The 25,233-nt window shown below is 31.1% G+C and overlaps 1 protein-coding gene across 4 annotated transcripts in view; it reads left to right on the forward strand.

The window, feature by feature from the left end:
• Positions 1-25,233, forward strand: part of LOC143247150 (phospholipid-transporting ATPase IF-like) — a 106,422-nt gene that overhangs the window by 34,121 nt on the left and 47,068 nt on the right. For 3 of the 4 annotated variants that reach the window (XM_076494791.1, XM_076494782.1, XM_076494803.1), the window contains 9 exons: positions 269-350; positions 873-988; positions 7,798-7,959; positions 12,247-12,407; positions 15,264-15,406; positions 15,939-16,042; positions 20,049-20,090; positions 20,592-20,705; positions 23,230-23,352. In XM_076494791.1, coding sequence (XP_076350906.1) covers positions 269-350; positions 873-988; positions 7,798-7,959; positions 12,247-12,407; positions 15,264-15,406; positions 15,939-16,042; positions 20,049-20,090; positions 20,592-20,705; positions 23,230-23,352 — 1,047 coding nt within the window. The remainder of the gene's footprint in view (positions 1-268; positions 351-872; positions 989-7,797; positions 7,960-12,246; positions 12,408-15,263; positions 15,407-15,938; positions 16,043-20,048; positions 20,091-20,591; positions 20,706-23,229; positions 23,353-25,233) is intronic. The other variant, XM_076494800.1, reaches the window with a different exon arrangement.

Below are 25,233 nucleotides of genomic sequence, written 5' to 3' on the forward strand. Positions count from 1 at the left end.
AGTGAGAATTCAAGATTATACTCTTAACTTGTAATAGTGGATTATTTGTGGTATTATTTAAATAAAGAAGTTCATATTAAAAGGATGTTTATACTTGTAAGAGTAGAATTTCAGTTTATTTTCTTATCTATACATTGTGATATAATATCTATAGCTATCACATTCATGTATTAAAGCTATTGTTCTTCAAATGTTTTCTTAATCAAATTAAATAAATATATGATGTTTTTATGTGATGAATATACTTACACAGTTTATGTCATTTCAGGCTAAACAAGTGTTTTCTGATCTTCTTGTTTTTGTTGTTCTTTTCAACTATGTAATTCCAATCTCATTATATGTAACAATTGGTAGGTATAACTTAATTTTTCATTTTTACACAGTTTTATATTTGAGTACATTTTATATACTTCTTAACTAGATTACTATGTCAGAAATTAGTTTTTTATTTTAGATGTTTATTTCAAATAATACAAAAAATTCATAAAAAAAGAAATTTATTTATAAATCATAAAGTAAATATAGTAAATTTCTTGATTATGTTTTGCTTTCAATTACTAATGGCAACTACTGGTTATTTTATATCTGTTGGAATAAATACTAAGTTGTGTATTACATTGTTTACTGTGGCATTAGAAGTTGTAAAAGTTATTTATAAAATGATATTGCTATATACTATAAAAATATATAGTAGTTTAAAACTTTTAAGAGATGTGAAGAGTAAACAAGTGTAAGAATAATTAGAGAATATAAAGAATTTCATAAAAAACATTTTAGTGTGGGCATAAGTGATTGACTTAAATTCCTGACCAATTGCAGTAATTAGAATATATATATATGCATATACACATACATAAACATTTATTTTTCAGAGATGGTTAAGTTTATGGGTTCTATGTTTCTGACATGGGATGCTGAATTGTATGACAAAAATTCAAATGAATTTGCAATGTGTAATAGCTCTGATTTGAATGAAGAGTTAGGCCAGGTGAGAGCTTATGATGGTTAGAATAATTAATATTGAATCATGTAAGAAGGTAGAGTATCCATATCTATGCTTGTATTGAACATGTTAATAAAATTACAAGCAGTAAATATTTTATCAACTGAAAACTAATGGTTTTTGGTGATTATTCATTGAACGTTATCATTATTTCATATTATACTAAAAATATACAAAGAAAAGCATATGTTTTCTTGTTCATTTTAACTTTACAAAAGATTAAAATTGTGATATATACAATTTTTGAGAAACAACTTTTTTACTTTGGTGTGGATGTTTTAACTGTGTTACTTATTTTTTTAGTTTTTAAAGTTAGAACTAAGTTTTTAGTTTTGTTTGATACTTGTTAAAAAATCAGAAGTTTGCCCAAAGTACTAACGTATTTGTTCCTGTAGATTGCTAGGTGATAGTTTGCTTCTCATCTTAATTAATAAGACAGTGTTGAGGAAAAGCTTAAAGATATTTCTTTATTAACTAGTGATTATTAACTAAATTTTCAAAATGTGGTAATTTTATTCTCTATATTTGATTTTCACATGAATTTTCTGTTTTCAGAACTTGTATATGATTGATATGTTAGGTTTATTCATAACCCCTGGTTATCAGTTATAAAAATTAATAACTAATGATTAGTAGTGGTGTACTTTTGATGAATATTACTGCACATTTTCTTTATTAGCATTTTTATAAAACTGGTATGCTAGTATATGACGTGCCCCATGTTCTACATTTTGATAAGATATTATCAGCAAATGCATTTAACATATGATGATAATGCTAGTATATCCCTTGTTCTACTTTTAGCTATGGCATAGCAACTCATATAATGGTTCTGAATTTTTTTTATATTTATATATATATAGTTTTGGACTCAGGATGTGCTATTCAAGATTTTCTCTTGTCTAATTTTGTATTGTTTTGTATTACATCTGACATTTGTTTCATACTATTATCATCGACTGTGAAACATGAAATATGTAACAGCTGTATATATGTGTACAAACTAATATATTGTTTATTTTCTTATAAATAAAATTTATTTAATTAAATTTCTTATTATTTATATTGAATATATGCTAAGTACCAGATTGGTCTGATGTTAGACATATACATCAATTCCAATACTACCTTCAAATTGTAATAAAAAAAAAAAGTGTTACTTTTGTATCAGAAGAGTATTTGTAAATGCATTTCTTATATCGTTTATAGCTTTTGAAGCATATTTAAAAAAAAAAAAATCATTTTGTTAAAATAGATAATGTGCATTTGAACTTTGTGGTTTGGAAAAAACAAACTTAAACATTAGTTTTTATGTTCAATCTTTCTGAAAGACAATTTTACATCAATGAATTTAATAGTTTTATAAACTTCTTTATTCAAGCAATATGTCTGTAAAGTGACTTTACTGTTTATAACTAACTTACTAAATTTTAAAAGTTACTTTTGTTTAGTAAGAAAGTTAAAGTCTTTTATACAACAACCTGGATCTCACAATTTCAATTCTTTATTGATCTGTTAAAGCTTCTAAGTCTGTTTAGAGCATCTGAATATCTTTGGACTAGCTGTTAATGTTTTGGTTTGTGGTAGTATGCATTTTTCATATATACATGTATATTTGTAATGAAAACTATGGTAATGAGGAAACCTTGAAACTAGTTAAAAGATGTTGTATTACATGAAGATTCAACATAAATTCAAACATTCACAAATACCTTGAAACTCATTTTTTTTAATAATCAGTTATCATTTAAGTAGATGAAGATAAGTGATAAATATTTTCTGAGGCACCATAAATGTCATCATTAAAAGCCAGGATGTTGCACTAACAATTACTAAAACTGCTTTTATCTCTGAAAGTTAAAACCAGTCACTCAGAGTATATATTTTTTAAGCTATCTCACATTTTCTTTGATATTTCTACTGTAAAACAAAAGAGAGAAAATGATTAATGTGACTTATCTGGCTTGATAATTTTTAGCAAAGTTCTGCAATTTCCATTTTGTAGTCAGTGCACTATTACATGTTTAGATATTTATATTTTAGTTATAAATTGCTTATGTGTGTAACCAATTTACTATGATAACCCAGGAATTTGAACTTATATGTAATACATTTTCTCTGACACATGCTGCTGGCATGAAATATTGAACTCTGACCTTATTTTTGTTACTATTGTCTCCTGGTTTTTTTATTTCATTTTGTAGATGTTACAGTAACATATGTTAGTTAGTCCTTGCATATGAAGTTAACTAATTGCATGACATTTTAACTTTGTGTTATTCCAAGGATAATCTATCACACATAGTTACCAGGTCTCTGTAATAACTAGAGATTCATGGAACTAGTACACAGAAGGAGAGGTGTAGAAGAAGTTTGTAGTAGATATGATGCAGGAACAAATACTCACCTCCATGAATGGAAAGCTATTTCTTGTTGAGTTACACACTCTGCCTGAGAGATTTGTAGTCCACTAGCCTTGTGAAAACTCCAACCTAATTTCATATGTATCCACGTGAACTTTCACTGCCACATGATAATGTATCATGCAGTAAGTCCTCCCTCTAACAGAAGTGTGACACACCTCCAAGCACAAATTCTCCCTTTAAATTTTTTATGTGAAAATCTGTATTCTTTTCTCTGACACAGTTGATTCAGACATGCTTTAAGTTTGCTGAGACTTGTGATTTTTTTTCTTTATTTCCAAATACTGATCTGATTGATATTAACATACACAGTATAATCCCACAGAACAGTGTGAACTCTATCTCTGCTAACATGGGTACTAAGATTTTTTACACAGAAAAATACATTGCCATTTCTGTTGAAGTTATCTGTGTAAGACATAACTACCATATGTCATCATATGATGGAGTTCTTATGCAACCTGATCCTCTATTGTTATCCATTTCACTCATTTATTTTGCCATTTTATTTTTAGGTCTAACATTGAAGAGGATGAGTTTGAGTACTTTTTTCATCAAAATTGTTAAGAATACTTCTCTACCTAATGAATATCTCCTGACATTTTCTGTTCACCTTGTATAAACCTATTCTTGGTTTCCTTTATTTTCTCAAACCAGTTAATTTGACATACAGTATTTCTTCCTGGTTCAGCTTTGCTCTCACTGTTTTATACCTTGTCCTCCCTATCTTCCAGTTAGCACATAGATGTGACTGTTTAGATGTATTATATTTCTCCTTAGTATGTTTGCTCCCACACGACCCACTGGTGGATCATGATTGTCTTCAAGTAAGACCAACACAACCTACAGGTGAGTTGTGCTCTATTTTCTTTTTCAAGGGCCACTTATTGGCTGGGACACAACAGCTACATATACACTCTTTCTAAAAAAGTAGTTGTAAAATGACTAATGGGACCCTGAAAATTATCAGCAAAATAGGCTTAGGAACTAATGTGTTAAGATGTAGCCTCCAATGGCTTGGCATTATATCTTCAAATTTACAGTGCTAAAAACCAAGGTTTGATACTCATAGTTGTCACAGCACAGACAGCTCATTGTTTAGCATTTTGCTTCACTACGAACAAATAAACTTAAGATATAATTCATAGCATTTAATGTATAGACATAATTTATTACTCCATATCATGTCTACAAACAATATAATGTTTAGATCTAGTTCAGTATTCTTTAACACCTACAACGTAAATTACCATGTTTAGTTATAATTCATCACTCCTTCACATGCATATAGAAGTTGTGGTTTGGTTATATTGAATTATTCCTTATCAAGTAAACATGGTTGTGAATGTTTAATTACACTTTAACATGCAACATCTGGATAACAATATTCTATTTAGGTTGGTTACTCCTTAACATGTTCACAGAGGAGGTAATGTTTAATATTAGTTCATTACTTCTTCACATATACAAGTGGATGATCATATTGAAATTCATTTTATTATTCTTTATCATATACACATAGTTGTTGATGTTTAGTTGAGTTTCTTATTTTTTTAACATTTCCACATAGAAGATAATGTTTAGATGTAGTTTATTCTTCTTAACACATAACCTGTTGAAGATAATGTTTTGGCATCATTAACTACTTTTTTACATGTATGCATAGAAAATTATGTTGAACATAGCTAACTGCTTCTTATCATGTACTACTTAGAAAAAATGTTTGGTCATGGTTCTTCACTTTTATCAAGATACACAACTGTTGATGTTTACTCTTTAATATGTATTTATAAATTATAATGCTTAGATCTAGTTCATTACTACTTAATGTTTATTTACTCCTTATATTCACATATAGGGTAATGTTTCATCATAATTCATTAATGTGCACACACAGCAGTTAATGCTTCAGTCTAGTTCTTTCCTCTTTAACTTGTACACTTAAGATGACATTATTTCAATATCATTTATCCTTCCTTAACATGTAACACATTGATGATAATGCATGCATTTAATTAATTACTCTGTAACATGCACATATAAAAATTAATCTTTCATCATAGTTTTTAACTCCTTAGTATGTTCATGTGGAAGATAATGTCCAGTTCTGTTTATTTAGCTCCTTAATATGTACACATGGAAGATAATGTTTAGATCTCATTCACTGATCTTTGATGTGTAACACATTGATGATAATGTTTTATCATACTTGATATAGAATATAATGATTAGATCTAGTTCATTACTACTTGACTAACAATTGGAAGATAAGGTTTAATTGTGGTTTCTTACTCCTTAACATGTACATGTAGAAGAGAATGTTCAGATATAATTTGGGTCTATTCCATTCATTTATTATGCCTATACTTGTCTCCACCTCCTCTCTCATGTCCTTGCTCTATGTCAGGACACCCCTTGCTTGGTTCTTTTGTTGGCCTCTTCTTGGCCATCCTTACCATAGTTTGTATTACTCAATCTCCTCTTATCTCAGTCTTGATTTCCCTTTCCCAATATTCCATCCCTTTTGATCCACCCCCATGTATCACTCTACACATGCCTACTTTGAGATGGGTTGTTTCACAAGACTGTAGTATTTCTAAGTGTAACTATACTGCATTTCTTGTTCAGTTCAGATTGCACCCATCCCATGGACTATCATAGAAAAAGCCATCACCAGAGTTGTGTATCTACCCACTTTTCTGGCCCTAGCTTGCTAGCTTTTTAAAAAAATAATGTTTCATGGTCATCCGTTCCATAATCTCCAGTGAAAACCTTTCCAGACAGAGAGAATGATGAGGATCCAGGTACATCCTCCAGTCCTTCCATATATGAACTTTCTCCCATTGCTCAGTTGAGTATAGGAAACCCTTGCCACTTATTAGCTCTTAGCTGCTGAGATGGTAGGCCATAAAGAATTATCACTAATTGAGATATAATCACTGGGACAAGAACAATATGTCCATCTGTAGTGGGAAGGGGGACTGGGGTGTTTTTGTAGTGTAGTGTGGTTTACCCCATATAGGTATGCATTAGATAGATCACAGTCTCTGAGAAGATTGTGGGTACATGTAATTGTGTATTTCTCATTTATATATATATATACCTTTCAATCACAATTCTTGTTTCTGCAACTGGCATGAGTCCCCTGAGTCTCTTGGTTTAGTAGATTAACTAGTCACTATACAACTGCAATGTATCATTCACATGTCCTGTTCCCAAAGCGGGCAAGGTGCCTGTAGTGACTGGTGGTTGAGAAGATGAGCATGGATACATATCACAAAGATCTTTCTTCCACAGCTGGTTTTCACCCAACTTCACAATATGTATTTTGTCTTTCCATTGGCTTGTCTTTAAGTATCAGACACAACAGTTATGGCTTTTAAATCTCTTCTGATATACAGACAAAAAGTGAATTCTAGATGAGATGAAATGTGGTCTTCCATAGGTATACTCTGTCATTGAGTGTTACACCCCTTGGGCTTCCTTTGGATGCTTTCTGAAGGGGCTCATGTAGCTAATATTTGCATTGGTCTCTCCACCATCTTAATGTAAGATTCTAACTATCTGTATATGGAGGTAAATATTCCTTTCAGATGGTAACATTTTGTTTACTTGAAAATGTACTTCCAGTAGATACCTCCACACACATTCCAACCCATCTTCCTCACTATGATGATGCAACTCTCTGTACTGCTTCATCAAAAATTCTCACATGTAAATGTAGAAGGAGGATTTGCTCAAGCAGGTGTGTCACATTTCTATTGGTGGAGAGTTTTTCTGTATGATACATTATTATGTAGCATTGTAAGCTCACATGAAAACATGTAAAATTAGGTGAGAGTTCTTACACAAGCAGATCTCTCAGGCAGAATGAGTGAACTCAATAGTGAATATCTGTCTGTGTATTGAAAATACATTTTGGTGAAGAAAATTTTAATATTCTTAACATAATTTGGAAAATCTAGCAACTTAATAAATTGAAACATTTTATATAATTAACTAATTTAATTAAGGATGGTTGGCCAGAAATTTAGAAATTATGGTCTCTGTATTTTTTATAAACTTAAGTGACAAAATTAATTATAAATTTATTGTACATGTCTAATAAACTTTCTGTAATTTGAATTATGATGGAGTAAACATTTGGTATAGATTGAAGAATGGCTTAGATGTTTATAGTGATGAGATAGTGGTGTATATTTGTAATATTTGAGATGCTTGTATGTTAATATAAAATTTTATTCATAAAAGTATGTTAATTTTGGCACCTATCTAAATGTACAGGAAATTATACATCATATCCTTTTTTTATTATTATTATTATTACATAAATATCATATAGATTATTTTGTGTACTTTGTGTATTAACAGGTACAATACTTATTCACTGATAAAACTGGAACTCTGACAGAGAATGATATGATTTTCAAACATTGTTCAATTGATGGTATCAAGTACACAGAACATGATGGCATGCTTTGTAAAGTATCAAATTTCCTGCAAGGGAATCCAGAACCTGTTTTTCAATATGTGGTGAGGACTAAGTAGAAATCAACAACTGATATTTTTGATATTTACTCTTAATACAATTTGTAACCTATGCTATTTTTTGAAGCCATGAGCTGCTTATTTGTGTGGGGATATTAAAAATAACTAAAAAAATCACAAATTCTAATAATGAAAGAGCATTTTAATGATATGGAAACTGTCTAAATTTAAATGATCGTACAATGAAAAGAAATCCAGTATTAAAGTTTATCATTATTGTGGCAGAACAATAAGATTAAATTTCTAATATCATAATTGAGTTGCTTATACTTGTGTTATGTGATAGATGTTTTGTTGAGGTGTAACACACTGCTTATGTAATTTTCAATGGAATGATATATATTTTCTGTTTGTGAATATACAAACAGTTGAATTATGTGTTTTCCATTTTAATTAAGCCTTAGTTTTGTAACTTCATTGTTTCTGGAAAAGAAATCAGCATACATACAGTTTTTTCATGTTTTTTTTTTTCTGTATTTACAGCTGTGTGACCTATTTCAATCACATATAACTAAGCAATCTGAGGAAGTATTTGATCATTTTCTTAGATCACGACAGTCAAATCAAATTTTGGCCCAGCATGGCCAGGTGGGTTAAGGCACTTGACTCGTAATTTGAGAGTTTTGGGTTCAAATCCCCATCACACCAAACACACTCACCCTTTCTACCATGGGAGTGTTATAATGTGATGGTTAATCCCACTATTCATTGGTAAAATAGTAGCCCAAGAGTTGGTAGTTGGTGGTGATGACTAGCTGCCTTCCCTCTAGTCTTACACTGTAAAATTAGGGATGGCTAGTGCAGATAGCCCTCATGTAAATTTAGTGAAACCAAAACAAACAAGCAAATTAAATTTTATAAAATGATTCCACACAACGTTTTTTTTTTTTTTGACTGCTTCATCTTTATCCTATAGTTGTTATTGAAAAATAGTTGCAAAGATATTTCATGAAACGTAGTTTGAAAAACTAATGCAATTAATTTTACCTTTGCAACTGTATTTCTTTTTCTCAAAAAATGAGCCATGCTTTGGAAAAGAAGCAATTAAACCTTAATCATTTCTTTTGAAGACCCTGATTACCACCAATCTATGCATTGTTAACCATGGCATAGCAGCTCTTAGGTTTTTCAAGTATACCTCCATTATCTCTTGACAGATTTAAGATATAATTTTAGTTTTGGACTCTGGAGGTCAAACCCTTCCAGTTGATGTATTTGACTGCACCCATGGTTTCATGGATTACGTTACTCCAATCCTGTTTAAAACAATTTCAGTTTGATGGTAGACTAGTACAGATCCTGATGAGTAATGAAATTGAATTAGGTATACAGACACCCCATACTTGGTACTGCTTGTGCACAAAAATATAGCCAATAAAAAATTTTTAAAAAATCTTAGATTAATTTACTCTAATCTTGCCTAAAAACTTTCAAGTGCCATGGCTGGTGAGGATTTCCTCTTGTTAAGTTAGGTAAAATAGTCTAAAGCTATCACTAATTTTGATCTATGAAACTAATCATGAGAGACTTATGCTGTCATATATCAATTATTCAAACAATTTGTATTATATACACTGCTGGCCACAATCTTAAGGCCAATGAGCATAAAGAGAAAATATGCATTTTGCATTGTTAGACTTAACCACTTATTTAAGTAGAGCTTTGAAAGATTAAAATAAGAAAAGGGAAAATAAAAATAAAATACTTTTTCAGCATTTAGTAGGGAAAATGTGATCACTATGAAATTAGCCTAAATACTAGCAGGTCAAAAGTTTAAGACCATACCAAAAAGAAGTCCTAAACAGGGTAGGAAATGCCCAACAAGAGGTCTCAATAGTGATCACAACCATCTTTGCAAATAACTGCAAAGATTTGCTTTGGCATGGTTGATATAAGCATTTGCAGAAGACTGGCTAGAATGTTCTTCCACGTGGTGAAGAAGGCTTCACAAAGATCATGCACTGTTTGGAATTGACGTCCATTTCTATAGACCTCCATTGCCATCCACCCCCAAACATTTTCAATGGGGTACAGTTCAGGCGAACACGCTGGATGGTCCAAGAGGATCATGTTATTTGCCATGAAAAAGTCCTTTGTCCTGTGGGCATTGTGGATTGCAGCATTGTTCTGCTGAAAGATCTAGTCATTTCTACACAAGTGAGGGCCTTCAGTCAATAAGGATGCTCTCTCCAACATGCCAATGTAGCCAGCTGTTGTTTGATGCCCTGTATAACCTGAAGCTCCATTGTTCCATGGAAGGAGAAAGCACCCCAGATCATGATGGAACCTCCTCCACTGAGTCGTTTAAAAAATGTCTCTGGTGGGATATCCTTACATGTCAGTAATGTTGGAAGCTGTCTGGACCATTCAGGTTAAAGTTTTTCTCATCAGAGAACAAAACCTTCTTCCACTTTTCTACGTCCCATGTTTGGTGCTTCTGAGGAAAATATAATCGAGCTGTTTTGTGGTGTGGAAGGAGCCATGGCCTTTGAAGATGTTTACGGATTTTAAAGATTTTCTCTCGTAGATGTTGTCTTATTGTTCTTGAGCTGCATCTGCATCCAGTCAGGGCCTTAATCTGGTTTGACGATCAGCTGGTGTCTTGTCAGACACCTGACAAGTCCTCCTGCTAAACGCCGACGTAATTTTCTTGGGCCGACCACTTGAAATTCTCGTTCTGTATTCCTCACAGTCTTTTAAGAAATTTGCAACAGCAGTTTTACTACGCCCAATCTCACCAGCGATGGCACGTTGAGAGAGACCTTACTTTTGCAGCTCGACAATTCTGCCACATTCAAACTCTGTCACCTTTTTAGCCTTTGCCATGATTTTATTTAGTGTAACACAGGAGATGTCAGTGGAAGATGTTGACAATGCTAATGCTTGTACACAAATGACCAAATTTTTTTATGTGTTTACTGATTAATGCTTCATTTCAATATGGTCTTAAACTTTTGACCAGCTAGTATTTAGGCTAATTTCATAGTGTTCACATTTTCCCTATTAAAAGCTAAGAAAGTTTTTTATTTTTATTTTCCCTTTTCTTATTTTCATCTTTCAAAGCTCTACTCAAATAATTGGTTGAGTTTAACAATGCAAAATGCATATTTTTTCTTTATGTTTATTGGCCTTAAGATTTTGGCCAGCAGTGTATTAACTTCAATTCATTAACATTAAATATAAATAAATTTACTGTTTAACTTTCTTACCCTTTACTTATCTACTTAATATAAAATCACTTTACAACATTTTAAGGTTTAAAATATAACTTTTGAAACCCAAAATTACTACTACAGAATTTTTTCAAGGACATAAAATGGTTTGGCAACTAATCTTTTATGGACTGTTAAAAGTCTCAGAACAGAGACTTAAACATAGAAAGAAGGTTGTACCAAGTTGAATGTGAAATAGAAAAAAATATACTTGATGTATTTTCAAAAACAGTTTAGACCTTTATAAACTTCAAAACATAGTTATAATATCAGACTACTTTGTTACTTCCAACATTTGATCTTGTCTGTTCAGCCACTTAGTTTAAAATGGTCAATGAACATGTAAGGAGAAGTAAAAATCATGATATACTGTTTACTTGATATATACTTGAAATAAACTTTCATTTTTATTTATAATTAGCAAACATTTTTCTCTTCATATATATATAGTATTTATAATACAGTAGTTAAAAGTTGCTTGTGACCTTTTATTCAGACTTTATCATTTGAGGTTGGTACATGGCAGAGTACATAGACTCCTACAAAAGAACAAAGTTTTCTTCTAATATCACAGGAAGAGTACAAAGTATAATGCTAAATTAGGATTAAAGGTGCAGGGACACATAGCTATAAAAATGTGTGTGATTGTGTTTGTAAAATGTCTGGAATTTTTATGTTAAACATACTGTTGTTTTAATAGTTTCATGATGTTAGAAAAACATGTAGGTTTGTGAAATCTTAATAGAAATAAATAAAAACCCTATAACCTGAGTGTTTTTGAAAGGTTGTTTTAGTAGTTTCATTCTGAGTTTATTTACTGATTATAATTTATAATAAAATGTGTTGTTTTTACTTCTGTTAACTTTTCTTGTTTTTTTTTGACCTCATGGGCTATAAAACTTAATACTTAAATAGTAAAAAGAAAGAATATTCATAAGTTTAATTTTCTTATTAATGAAATTATTTTTATATTTGCCATCTACAATATACAAGGGCCATGAATTGTATTGATTCCTCTATAACACAGTTTTAACAAATGCTGTTTATTTCTTTTATTTAGGGTGCAGTTGAAAATTTCCTTCTAGTTTTAGCTCTTTGCAACACAGTCCAAACCTTTAAGAATGGTACACTCTCCGATGTTGAGAACTGCCATGATCATTATGACTTGGAATATTATGCATTGTCACCAGATGAAAAGGCTTTGGTGGAGGCTTGTCGAAGGCAGGAATTTTACTAATATTTAGAATTGTTTCAACTTTTTGCATCACATTTTGTTATCATCATGATTTGACTCAAAAAAGTTATGCCCAATAATTTGCAAATAAAGATCTGTTTCATCACTGTATAGTGTCCTGATAGCAAAATAGTTATAGAAAATAAGTTTTAAGTCATCTTTCCTCACATAAAAACAAAACAAAAAAACCTTCAGAGATGAAACCTATTATCTGAAAAATATTATTTATTTCATATTTTGTATAAAATATATTTTGAAATGGTATTACCTCCTCTTGCTCAAAGGTATTTCAACCTTAATTTGCCTTGGAAGCATTGCACCAGTCTATTATACTCCTTCATTTTTGCACAATTGTAGCAAAATGTGTGCTGATCATGTAAATACCCTCCATAAAAGATACTGTGCCTTCTACACTGATGCAGGTAGCTTTCTTTACCATTGCTCTACAACAGGCAAGGCTTCTTGAGGGGTAAGTCGTTGGACATCACACTATTAATCTGTTGTGGTTTATGTGGTCTGAGGCTCATTATTTTCAAATTTTGGACCTCGTTTCTCAGCACTAATCTTATCTTATCACCACTCTAACTTGCCATGTTCCATAGGTGATGCCTATGGTTAGATCCATAGCCTCACAACAGATTCTTCTGGCCAAATATATGTTGCATCACAAGATTCAGTTGGATTGCCTCTCATTTTTCACCTTTAATTGATGGGTTGTCCTCTCATTGGATCACCCAGCTACTGGCTCTTTGGTATCCCATACTTCATCTTTGTTCACCTATTGCACTGTTTCCCGAGCACTGTTCCTCAAGACTTTTTACTGTGCATTAACCCCCACTACCACCACCTCCACCAGATTCTACTAGTGGAACTAGGGAGTCCTTACCACACATGGTTTCCAGCCACTAAAATGGTGTATATATGCTTTTTCTCCAGAGTGTTTCAGTGAATTCCTGTACTCTTAGAGAAGAGGACGAAGCTGGGGTCTCTCCTCCCCAGTTCCTTGGAAGTTTGTTTCCAGATGTTGGTAGGAGTAGCACTAGCCTATATGGGAGCCTAATTGTATAACTGGTTGGTTCAAATTTAATTCTCAGTTATCTGGTTGGGTGTGCATGGCTCTTCTTTTTGATCAATATCGGTTCAGTATGTTATTTATGGAAGGAGGGCCACTATTTCCTCATAATTCCAAATGCAAAGTGGTCCCATCCTAGGTCCTTGGTTCAGCACAGTTGTTCCACATCCCCTCCATGATTCCAAGAGCAAGCTGAATGATCCTTGCCAACTCAAATGAATGTTCATAACATCACACTGAATGAGCTATATTCCTTTGGTTGAGTAAAGCATACATGGCCCTGTCAATCCGAGCCTTTGGTGTTGCCTTTTGGACTTCTTCAGGTGGAGGAGGCTTGTTTACGTAGGTAAGCAACACCTTTTCATGATTCCAGTAACTTGAAATGCATCATTGTATGGCTACAGGTTTGGATTCAGTCAAAATTATATTTATATATATATTATTGTGGTCCAATTGATCTAGCCACCAAGATCTTAACTGCAATCCCAAGTAGTGGAACCTTGGCTTTCTGATTAGAGCTGACCTATAGTGATGACTACTCATGTACAATTTCACCATTGATACAGGAACTAAGTTCAGAGTGAAGATCATACCTGTTTTGGATGAATTGTGATTCTCTCACTTCTGTTGTAGTTGAGACTCTTTTTGTGTGGCTAATGTCCTCACCAGCCCCTCCACTTTCTTAATGTGGAATTCTAGCTGTAAGTGGCAACAGAGATAAGTATTTACCTCCTTTGACACTATCCCATCCTTCCTTCCCACTAAAAGTCAATGTTTGAAACTGGAATGGTACCAATCTCAAAAAAGTGATAAATTATTTTTTAATGAGTTGCTGATATACAGTACCAAGTTAGAGAGCACATTGATGTAGATGGAGAGTATCTCAAGACAAGAGAAGTTGAGTAGGATATAAAAGACTGGAGCAAACAAAAAATAATTGACAAATGCTCAGATGGCCAAAGAAGCTCTAGTGGTCAAGTAATAGTGTCAGTGGAGGTAAGTATTATTGGAAATAAGTTTTCATTGTAGGAAGATGTTAATGTATATGTATTTTTGTAAATTTTACATATTTATAGCTATTATAATGCTTGAATGGTGGATATATACTAAACCAATAACAACACACAGTTCTTTTTTTTGTCTACATTTACCTTCTTCAAATGAAGGAGTTTTAAAAGGTTTGACTTTTAAGTTCATCTTCTTAGAGTATGAATCGTTAGTTGTTGTTTTTTGCATTGTTTTGTGCTCTCCCACATTGTTTCAGAGTAGAAACCACAACAATGAAAATTAATCTCAATCATTTTTAATTTGTTGTTACTTTGGCTTTAATAATAAATGTATATTTCAACTTTCTTTATTTCTAAATAACATATTGCAGTTTGTTTTGTTTTTTGCTTTGAATTTGACCATACTGACATGGTTATAAATCTATAATGTGTTACGTGAATTGTCCATTTGCAATTAAGATATAATATATCCGTAGTCTTTATATAGTGTGAAATTGAGTAATAAGTGGTTTGCTAAATGAACAAGAGAAATGCTAACTTTAATACTTTCTATTTTGGAATGCTGATTCAAGTTATTGCAGAAGCCATAATATGAATAACATGTATACATCTATCGTGTTGGTTTGTGAGTGCTGCTATTCATCTACAGTTTAAATTCTTTACCGTTTTTACTGTGTATAACACATCTGTTTTATGTAATACTCAGTGATTTATTCAATTACATATTTATGTTAATCTCCAATGGAGAACATATTATTTTGCAGGTTTGGAGTTGTTTTGCTTGGTGTGTTTAAGGATACCTACCATGTGTCTTTTAAAGGGAAACACAGAAGATTTGAGCAACTTCACACTTTGGAATTTGATTTCACTAGAAAATGCATGTCTACAATAATTAGAAATGAACAAGGTACATGTCATAAATAGTATTCATGTTTGCACTGTTTAACAATAAGTTGATTTTAAATACCAAATTGAAATGGCTTCAAACCTTTCTTAATAAAAATTGCCTGTTTTGAGTTTATAACTTGGTAACAATTACCATTTTTTCTATGCTCTTCCTTAATCACATGCAATATATTTGTGATTATGTTGAAAAACAGTTTCAGTTCTACTCAAGCTGTTAATCCATTGCTAGGCATAAAACTAAATGTGTTGTGTATTGTCAAATAACAATTTGGAAAGCCACTACTAAATAAAAAGAAATAAAAAAGTTAGAGAATAATTCTATATTTCAATTATTTTTACTAAGTTTTGTAATAATATTCATATCAAAATGATGTGGATTTTCCCAAGTGATTTTATATTCATTATTGATAGTCTTTAATATATAAGTGCAGTGGAGTATGTTATTACTTTTGTTAATAAAATAGTTACAGCATCTTCAATGTAATTTTTATGAACTAATTTTTATTAATCTGTCAGTCACTGTTAAATTGTAGGTAGAATATATTTGCTGTGTAAAGGAGCAGAATCTACTGTGTTGAGCAAGTGTGTTTGTGGGCTTAAAGAAACAACACTTCTTCATGTGAATGATTATGCTATGGTAAGTTTGCTTATCTTTATGATTCCTTTTCATTATAAGATATACATATATGAATTGTTGAGCATATTATTCTGTGTTTGACTAGTTTTTAATAACATTTATTTCAGGAAACATATTTGGTGAGAAGATTCTATAGGAATCTATTTTATTTCAGTTGCTCATCAGAAAACTAGCATACATTACCTAAAACTTTATTTACAATAATTGCAGAAAAAGCAGTTACTTTTATTTATTTGAGCTAATGTTTTAAGAGTAAAGATATAATTTTACATTTTAGAAAGACTCGACTTATTATGTAAAAAAAAATATTACCTCCCAAATCCTGTAGGAATTGATTAGGGAGGTAATGGTTATATCTGACATAAATAAATATGTATGTACGAAGTAATTGTATTAGTGCAAAAATATCAGACCCAACATGCAATATAATAACATACAATTAACAGAGCTCCTATATAACCAGTTGACACTGTTTTTTTTTCATTTATTGTATACAGGTATTGGTTAATTTACACTAAATGTATGGTTATCTTCATGTATGACACTATCTGCCATTTGATTGTCATAGTACATGATTTGGCCAGAGGAAAAATGTGGGTAATGAATATCCATGATGTAAATATTCATGAAGGCTATGCTATATATGGAGGCCCAACTGTCAAGAATGTGCTCTGACAAATGAAGTAAAGATTAACAGTATATTACATAATAAAATAAAACATAATTCAATTTAAAATTTGTTGAAAGTTTCCACAGTTTCCTTCATTTATGTAAATCAAGAAGAGCAATGGTGCTAAGACTGAGCTCTTAGATAAACTGCTTGCAACATTAATCCAGTTTGACTGAATTTCATTCATAACAATTCTCTGCTTTCTTCCATCAAGCCATTCTTCTATCCAATTAGTTAACTTATCCCCCCACACCTATAGAGATAAGTTTCTTTACAAACCTTTTGTGTGGCACTTTGTCAAATGCTTTCTAAAATCCAGATAAACCAAATCTACTCCCTTACCATCATATAAATTTGCAGCAACATTTTCAAAGCATATCAAAAGATTTGTAGGGCAAGATTTTTCTTAATGAAACCATGTTGACTATCCATTAAAATTTTAAACTTTGTTAAATGTCTTTGCAAAGTATCTTTTATTAGACACATTTCAAAATGTTTCCCACAACTGATGTTAAAACTAGTAGGTCTGTAATTACTGGAACAACTTCTGTTACCTCCCTTGAAGATAGGAGTTACATTAGCTAATTTTCGATCTGTGGTACTTATCCGCTATTCATGGACTTACAAAAAATTGTAGCAAGTGGCTCACAAATTCAATCCTTGATCTCCTTTAAAACCCTAGGGAAAGTATTATCTGGTCCAGAAACCTTATCATTATTTACACTTTCCAATTTTATTTTTGTAAGCTCAGAACTTATGCAGTTGTCTTGTTAAGCTTTGTTTTTAGCTATCAGTTACTCAAGATGAGGAATATTGCTTAAGTCTTGATTAGTAAAAACTGAAGAAAAAGCACAATTATTAACATAGCCATTTAATAATAATCATATATAAGCCTTCCTTTATCATCTCTCAATGGTCCTATCAGCATTCTAACATTTTGTTTATTCCTAATGTACTTTAAAAAATCCTTCCTGTTAATTTTTATGTTTTTAGCTAAATTTTGTTCATACATCCTTTTGGTTGTCTTGATATCCTATTTTATTAACTTTCTTGATTTTCTGTAACCTTCTATAATACCATGATGCTCTTCTTTACTTTCATCTCTTACACACTTTGTGATAAAATCTGGTTTCATACTTGCAACTATCTTTTTCTTTTAGTAAGGAATATATTTGTTGTGAATATTGACAAATGTTTTTATAAATATTTTCTACATTTGCTGAGTGTCTCCAGATAATTGTTGTTGCATTGCTTCAAAATTTGCTTTTTTTGAAATTTAGAAACAAAATATCATTATTCCTAATTTCCATATGCAGCAAAACTTCAAACCTAATACAGCAATGATAACTTATACCTAGGTGTTCCCCAATTTCCAAGTTCCCCTCTCAACTATTTCTATATTAGAAGTTAAAAATAAATTGAAAATAGCATTATTTCTAGTAGCTTACTTGACTAACTGGTGAAGAAATCCATCTAGAACAATATCCAGAAACCTGTTTCATGGTTTAACTCTAGCATTTTCCAGTCTGTATGTATGAAATTAAAATCACTTGAAATTGACTTCATTAACAGCTAGAATCTTAATCTTACTGTTAAGTTTCTCACTAATTTCATCAGTTTTATCTGGTGGTTTGTAACAAATTCCTACTAAGAGCTTTTGCTCTTGATATTTACTAACAGAAACCCAAATGGATTCAATATCCTAACTATCATCCTTAATATTCTCAACTTCAACTAAATGTAACTCACACTTTAAATGTAGAGCCATTCTTCCCTCTTTTATTACTATTCTGTCCCTATTAAATAACCTATAGCCATGTATTTCAAAGAAATTTCTGTCATCAAAATATTCTATTCCTGCCAGTGATTCATCATGTAATTTATTTCTTATAATTCCAGCATTACAAAAGTAACAATTACTTCTATTCTTATAGCTACTCATACACTGAGTTCATATGCTAAACCTCAAAATTTTAATCTAGTCCTGGTTTAACACTTCCCTTACAGCTGAGTTAATAGCCCTTGCAAATATGCCAGATCCTTTCCTACGTAAGTATAAACAATTCATTCAATAAAGTTCGCTCCTCTTACTGATCTGATCCCATAAGTCCAATCAGCTGGCTTGCTCATCCTTACATATTAATTTTAACCTGACATTTAGCCCTAGTCACCTTCTCAAAATTTTATCTTCACAAGTAATTTTTAGCATTATCTATTACATAATTAATTTATGGCCTTTATCTTTAAATGCTTTTATCAATCTCTTCTATTTATTAATTTGCTTCTCTAACTTACTGTTCCCTATATCATTAGCTCTAATGTGCACAACAGAAACTGCATCATTGCCAGTCTCCTTCATTATATATCTTGCTTTGTCAGTTATGTCTTCTACCCATGCCCAAAGGTAGCATAATCTAACTTTTTTTTTCCTCCCTATTTACCCCATAGTCTGTTCTATCCATGTAACATGTCAAGGAACCACCTATAACAATAACCTCTTAAAGTTTGTAATCCATGTTCTTCTCTATTCCTTTTGCTTTCCCTTCCTCCAATAGTTCCTCATCTATATAATCCAAGAGTTGAAATATGTTGCATAGTAGAATAGGTTCTTTACAGTTAAGTTGACTACTTTTAATGCTAATACTACCCTTTATAACTTCCTTAATGCCACTTTTAATCTTAACTGATGCTTCATTTGTATGCAAAAGCTTAGGCTTATCATGAAGTCCTACTGTCATTTCTCACAGTTTATACTTTTCTTTATCTATTTCATCAACTTTAGTTAAGATAGCCTCCAACCTGCAAACTTTTACATATAAATTGAACATTCTCACTACTATTTTTTTTTTAAAGTGCATAGTAGTCCAGAATACCCAAATAAAACCAATTTATTGTACTTATCACATTTACTAAAGTAGGAACACTTAACCCCTGAACTGGTCTTAACCATTGTATTATTTGTAGAATTAAAATAAACACTCAGTACTATGAGTAAATACCAGTAGCCTGTTCTTAACATTGTTAAGCCTAAGTTTGATAATTAATGAGTTTTAAATTATATTTATTAAATAAAACAATGTATTTAATTTGTCTTGCAATATCACTTGATGCTGAATTATAACCAAACCTAAAGAACTGTTACAAGTAATAAACCTAATCTAACATTATGTTACACATTACACTACTAAAATCTAAATTAAAAGCTTATACCTACTATTTCAGTCCCAAATCTCACTAAATCTAGTTATTTCTTGTTATTCAACTTCAGTTTCTAAAAATAAAAATAAAAGCATGAAATAACATTAAGAAATTCACAATGTTTCTCTTTTTAAATAGCACCTTCTGGAATCTCCTGGCAGAATTACCATAATCCCAATAGTATGTGTGCTGTTATTGATATTTGGTTTGCAGGTGTAGATCCATATTTTTTTACATATGAAAATCCAGTTGTTATACAAATATATTTTATTTAATTACAAACAATCTTTGGTTGCTTCAGATCCATATAAAGTGTCACCTTCCTAAAAATGTTAAATAGATGGGATGTGATTGGTCCATAATGTAGTCTGTATAATCTTTACCAAATCTCTTAAATTAAAAAAAAAAAAAAGATTGGCATACTCCATGTAAATGGGCACCCACATTCTGTTTGATTTTTCATATTCTTAAGTATTGTTAAGAGAAATGAGGGCATCAGCAGATTATGTCCAACTTTTTTTCTAGTTGATTAAATTCTACCATACCTTTAAAATACTTTTAATGGAATACTTTAATTATACAAAATATGTTCTGTTGGTATTCAGCAAAGTTTAAATGAAGGGTAAGGGTATTGGAACTGACATGTCATTTTTACTTTGATTGTGTTTCTTGTGATTATAGGAGGGATTGCGAACATTGGTAGTTGCTTACAGGGAACTGTCAAAAGAAGAATTTCAAAGTTTCGACAAGAAATATAAAATGGCAAGAACTGAAATAGTGGCAAGAGAGGAAGAGGTAAGGTTTTTAAAGTATATATGTTTTCTTGAGTTTTCATTATTATATCTCTGCAGAGAGACATACTGTTTATCTATTATTTCATCTTCTTTCACTTTTTCTTTTTTCTTCTTCCAGACACTTTCCAATCAACTGCCATTTCTTTATTTCTTGGTGGATTGAAATGAAACTTGGTAGGATTATACATTGGTTCAATATGCTCAGCTACCATTTTAATTTTTATTAATTTAGGCCTTTCTATGGATCTTGTGTGGCCAAAAGTGAAACAACCCTATTGTATATATTTTGAACTTCTGTGCAACAATACTTATAGAAACAAAGAAGAAAGTTGGTACAAATATCAATTTTCATGCACTCAGCACATTGAAAAACAAAGAAGTTGTTTTTGGTCAGTTACTCAAACATATTTTCACCAATATGCAAGGGACTTGGTATAAAGAAACATTTCTACAGGTCATTGACAAACAGAATTGGTTGAATTTTTAGTAATTATAGAGAGTTCAAGATTGCACAAGAAGCATAATTTTTGGATTTTTTTGACAGTTACTCTGCTATATTTTGGCCAACTTACATGGGATTTGGTATGATGATAATTTTTTACAGGTCTTTTATATGGGAAATTCTCATTTTGATCATTTCTGGAGGTTAAGTTGTAAGGAGTTTTGGTCAATTACATAGCTGTATCTTGACTCATTTATGTGGGATTTAGTACAAAGATACTCTTTGCATGTCACAAACAGAGATTTAGAAAATGTTTGTCTTTTGCTCAATTTTTCAGTGACAAGAACAATGACAATGAGGTTTTCATGAACTTTTTTGTTTGTCTATATCAGTAGCAGTTCTGTGTATAGGTGGGTAGTATGTTCTAATGCTAACATTTTCCCCATCTGAAAATCTGTTTAGGGTATGTATTTTTGTATTAGTTAAGAATGAGCTTACAGTATGCGCTAGGTGCTCAATAGTAGATTGTGCCAGGAAATTGTATCATTTTCCATTTGTGGAGGGTCAATCTAATTCTGATTACATCATAGATTGGTGAAGTGCATATTATTACTTGAGAACTTGAAGTTTTATTCAAAGGTTGGTACATATGCAAAAATATGTCAGGAGTGTCAATGTTTTAGCTGTATGTTTTGTTGAGAGTTATCTATCTGAAGTACATTTTAAGATAAGAAATATGTTAACTTCTGGTGGAACTTCAACTTATGGAATCACACTGTATCCTGGATTATAAGTCTTTATTAAACAAGTTTTAAACTGTTTTCAGTTATTTGATAGGAAAATAACACTCTTTGTTTACCATAGCAACCATGTTTAGTTCAGTTAGTAAAAGTTTCTAAAGCTGTTTATTGAGAACTGATAAAACAGTGCATTCTAGCCTTTATAAATAATAACGTAAGGAAGAATGTTACTTAATTTGCTGTAGTCATTACCAATATTAGGTTGAATTTTTGTTTTGCTTCAAGTAGATGGCTTTCTCAGATTGGAAGTCAATGTTAATTTCTATATAGTACTTATAATTTTAACTCTTAAATTTGATTTATTCTTATTCTAGCTTGTTTCTTTATAAAACTTCCTATGTAATAAACCAAAGTGGATGTAGTGAGCCATTTAATAATAAAACATGTAATTAAACTAGTTTGTTAATATAATGTCTTTGAAATGCTAGAAGGCATTAACAATAAAAGCTTTGTTTTATGTTGATTATTTCAGGAAAAAATATTATGCTAGTTTGACATAAGAATTAATTTGTTAAATGCATATATTTTTATTTAAATGACTGGAAGAGTACTTCATATACTGATGTTTTTGATCATTCTCATTCCAGAGGTAACTTTTTATGGCGTGAAAAATTTGGAGTGTGATTTTACAACAAACATAAATTATTATTTTATGTTTATAATTTTCATATTAATTTTACAAAAATTTTCACTTGTAATTATTTTAAATGTGTGAAAAAAATGTCATTAATTTGGTCCATAGATTTTACCTGGGATAGGAAGAGTTCTGTTTTGGTTTTGTAGTAAAAACACAAGATCACTTAATATTTGATCTTGAATTCTAAAACATTGTAGTTACACTGAAGGGATTTATCTTTAAAGTATTCAGTAACTGTGTATCCCTGTTGTCTTGAATGAGTGAAACTATAAAATCATCAGCCTTTTTTTGTAATGTTACCAAGATATCCTATATATCATACCATTTTACTTCCACTTTTTTACATGTTTCTGAAATAAGTACTTGTTCTTCAGCCACTTTGATACTTTCTTAATAGAAACAAGAAAACAAATCTGAAACAAACAATCTTAAAACCAAAACTTTTCCCAATAAAACTTTCAATGTTTTAAAGCATTATGAAGCTTACATCTAAGTAAGCTCTAGGTTTTCTAGTGTTGGATTTGTTTTATATAATAGCTTAGATTTTACCTTTTTATGTAGTTTTTAGCTATGTGAGTTTTGAAATAGAGTAGATTTTTTTTTGTCATTGATTGAAGTACAAGTCTGTTTAATATTTTATTTACAGGTTTCAAGAGTTATTGATGAAATAGAACAAAACATGACATTACTAGGAGCTACAGCTGTGGATGACAAGCTTCAGGATGGTGTCTGTGAAACCTTAGTTGCTCTTAAAGAAGCAGGAATTAAAGTAGGCTAGCAAAACTGCTGAATACTTTTTTTTGAAAGGATACTTAGGTTTGGGTTTGGGTAATGTAAGTGCATTATTATTAGATTAAGTAGGTCTCATGGTAGCCCTTACATCTTAACCACATACTTGAAAAAAGTGGAATTTTAATTTTACTGATTGGCACTGATATAACATGGAGTTTCTTACTTCTTTTTTTTCCTGTATTCATTAAAAGTACAATTAACATCCATGTTTTAATTAAACCACTGTCATGAAATTCAGTTATTTATGCCAGTATACGTGCAGTACATAATAATAATAAAGTAAATTTGTATAATATTAATTCTCCTCTAAATATGTATATAAAAACAAGCCCAAACAAAAAATCAAATCAAAGATGCTGCACAGATCAAAAGGACCTTCAGGTTATAGGCTGTAATAAGGGATATAAAATGGATGAATCCTAGGTTTTGGAGGTGACTGCAGAAGTAGGAGCTGCAGTGTGGTAGGGATACACCATATATCAGTCTTAACCTCCTTCCACCAGTCTCACATGAAGAAATTCATAAACATAATCAAAAGAAATAGAAATTAGGAGAGTGAGATGAGGGTGCTCAAACCTACAACATCCCATGTTTATATCACTCTTCATTCTTTATTTACAGTATTTTAATATAGATGCTTCAGAAATTTGATGTAGTTGAATTTCATCTTCTGTTCTTTTCATTTTTCACAACTGAAAACATAGTAGTAGCATTCATTTTTTTTTTCTAGTTAAGATTTGGTTTTGTTGGCTGAATGGAAAATAGACTCCAATAATCTATGATGAAATTCATCCTGGTAATGGAAGAAGACTTGGAAAAAAACTGGAGAAAGTACCTTATCATGTTTGTTTTGACAGTGGTTGGTGTTGTAGGTTTTAGCATCACAGTGTTCTTTCTTCAACTGCAAAGCCTTCGACTGATTGATCCAATTTGTCCATGGTAGCACATTGGGCACATGAACTAATTTCACTAGTGAGTTATTCAGTGGATTTTGTTTGTCTTTAAAGTTGAAAAAAAAAGTACATTTGACCTAGACAGCCTTAAAGACACTTTTTAACAAACTGAATTTGTGGATTTAACTGTTTGATAAAGTTTTCAATCATGCATGAAATAGTTCTTCAGTAATGTATAATTTAAAATAATAGTTTTCATTAGAACAGTTGATGCAGCAACAGTTGAGGTATTACGTTTTTAACTATGGATGTGGAGTTTTTTGTTTAAGAATGACAATGGAAAATTTCAGACATTTTATTTTACTTAAGATTTCTGCTAAGCTGAGAAGTTTTGTAATTTATTACATTTTAGTTACATTTGTTTAAAAATATGTAACAGCAGATAAAAAAAACTTACATAAACAATCATATATAATAAATAAAGATCCTGGGATGAGGCCCCCTTCAGTAGCTCAGTGGTAAGTCTGAGGGTTCACACCACTAAAAAGTGGTTTTGATACATTTGTTGAACACAGCAAAGATTGTCCATTTTGTTGCTTTGTGCTTAACAACAAACAAATAAACATAAAAAACAAAGATTTCTAGGAGTCTCCTTTTTGCACTTGACAGCCTTTTTCTGAATTTGGGTGTTCAAAAAATAATTCATGTAGTTTTTAAATATAGAGTAAACTAAGTATTGGGTAAAATATTCTATTAGCAATTTGGAGCAAAAGTACAATGGCCACAAACAAAGAAATTCATATCACTGTATTATCTCTTCACAAAATTGAAAAAAATGATGTAAGGTTCATGTAGAGGAGAATCTGCACTTTCTGTAAGCATGCTTATCAGCTGTGTGATGGTGATTAGCGAATGATCTTGAAAATTAACAGAAGAGCCTTTCTTTAAATGTAGCATTATATTCA

This window comes from Tachypleus tridentatus, chromosome 1, assembly GCF_004210375.1.
Source record: "Tachypleus tridentatus isolate NWPU-2018 chromosome 1, ASM421037v1, whole genome shotgun sequence".
Taxonomy (NCBI): Eukaryota; Metazoa; Arthropoda; class Merostomata; order Xiphosura; family Limulidae; genus Tachypleus; species Tachypleus tridentatus.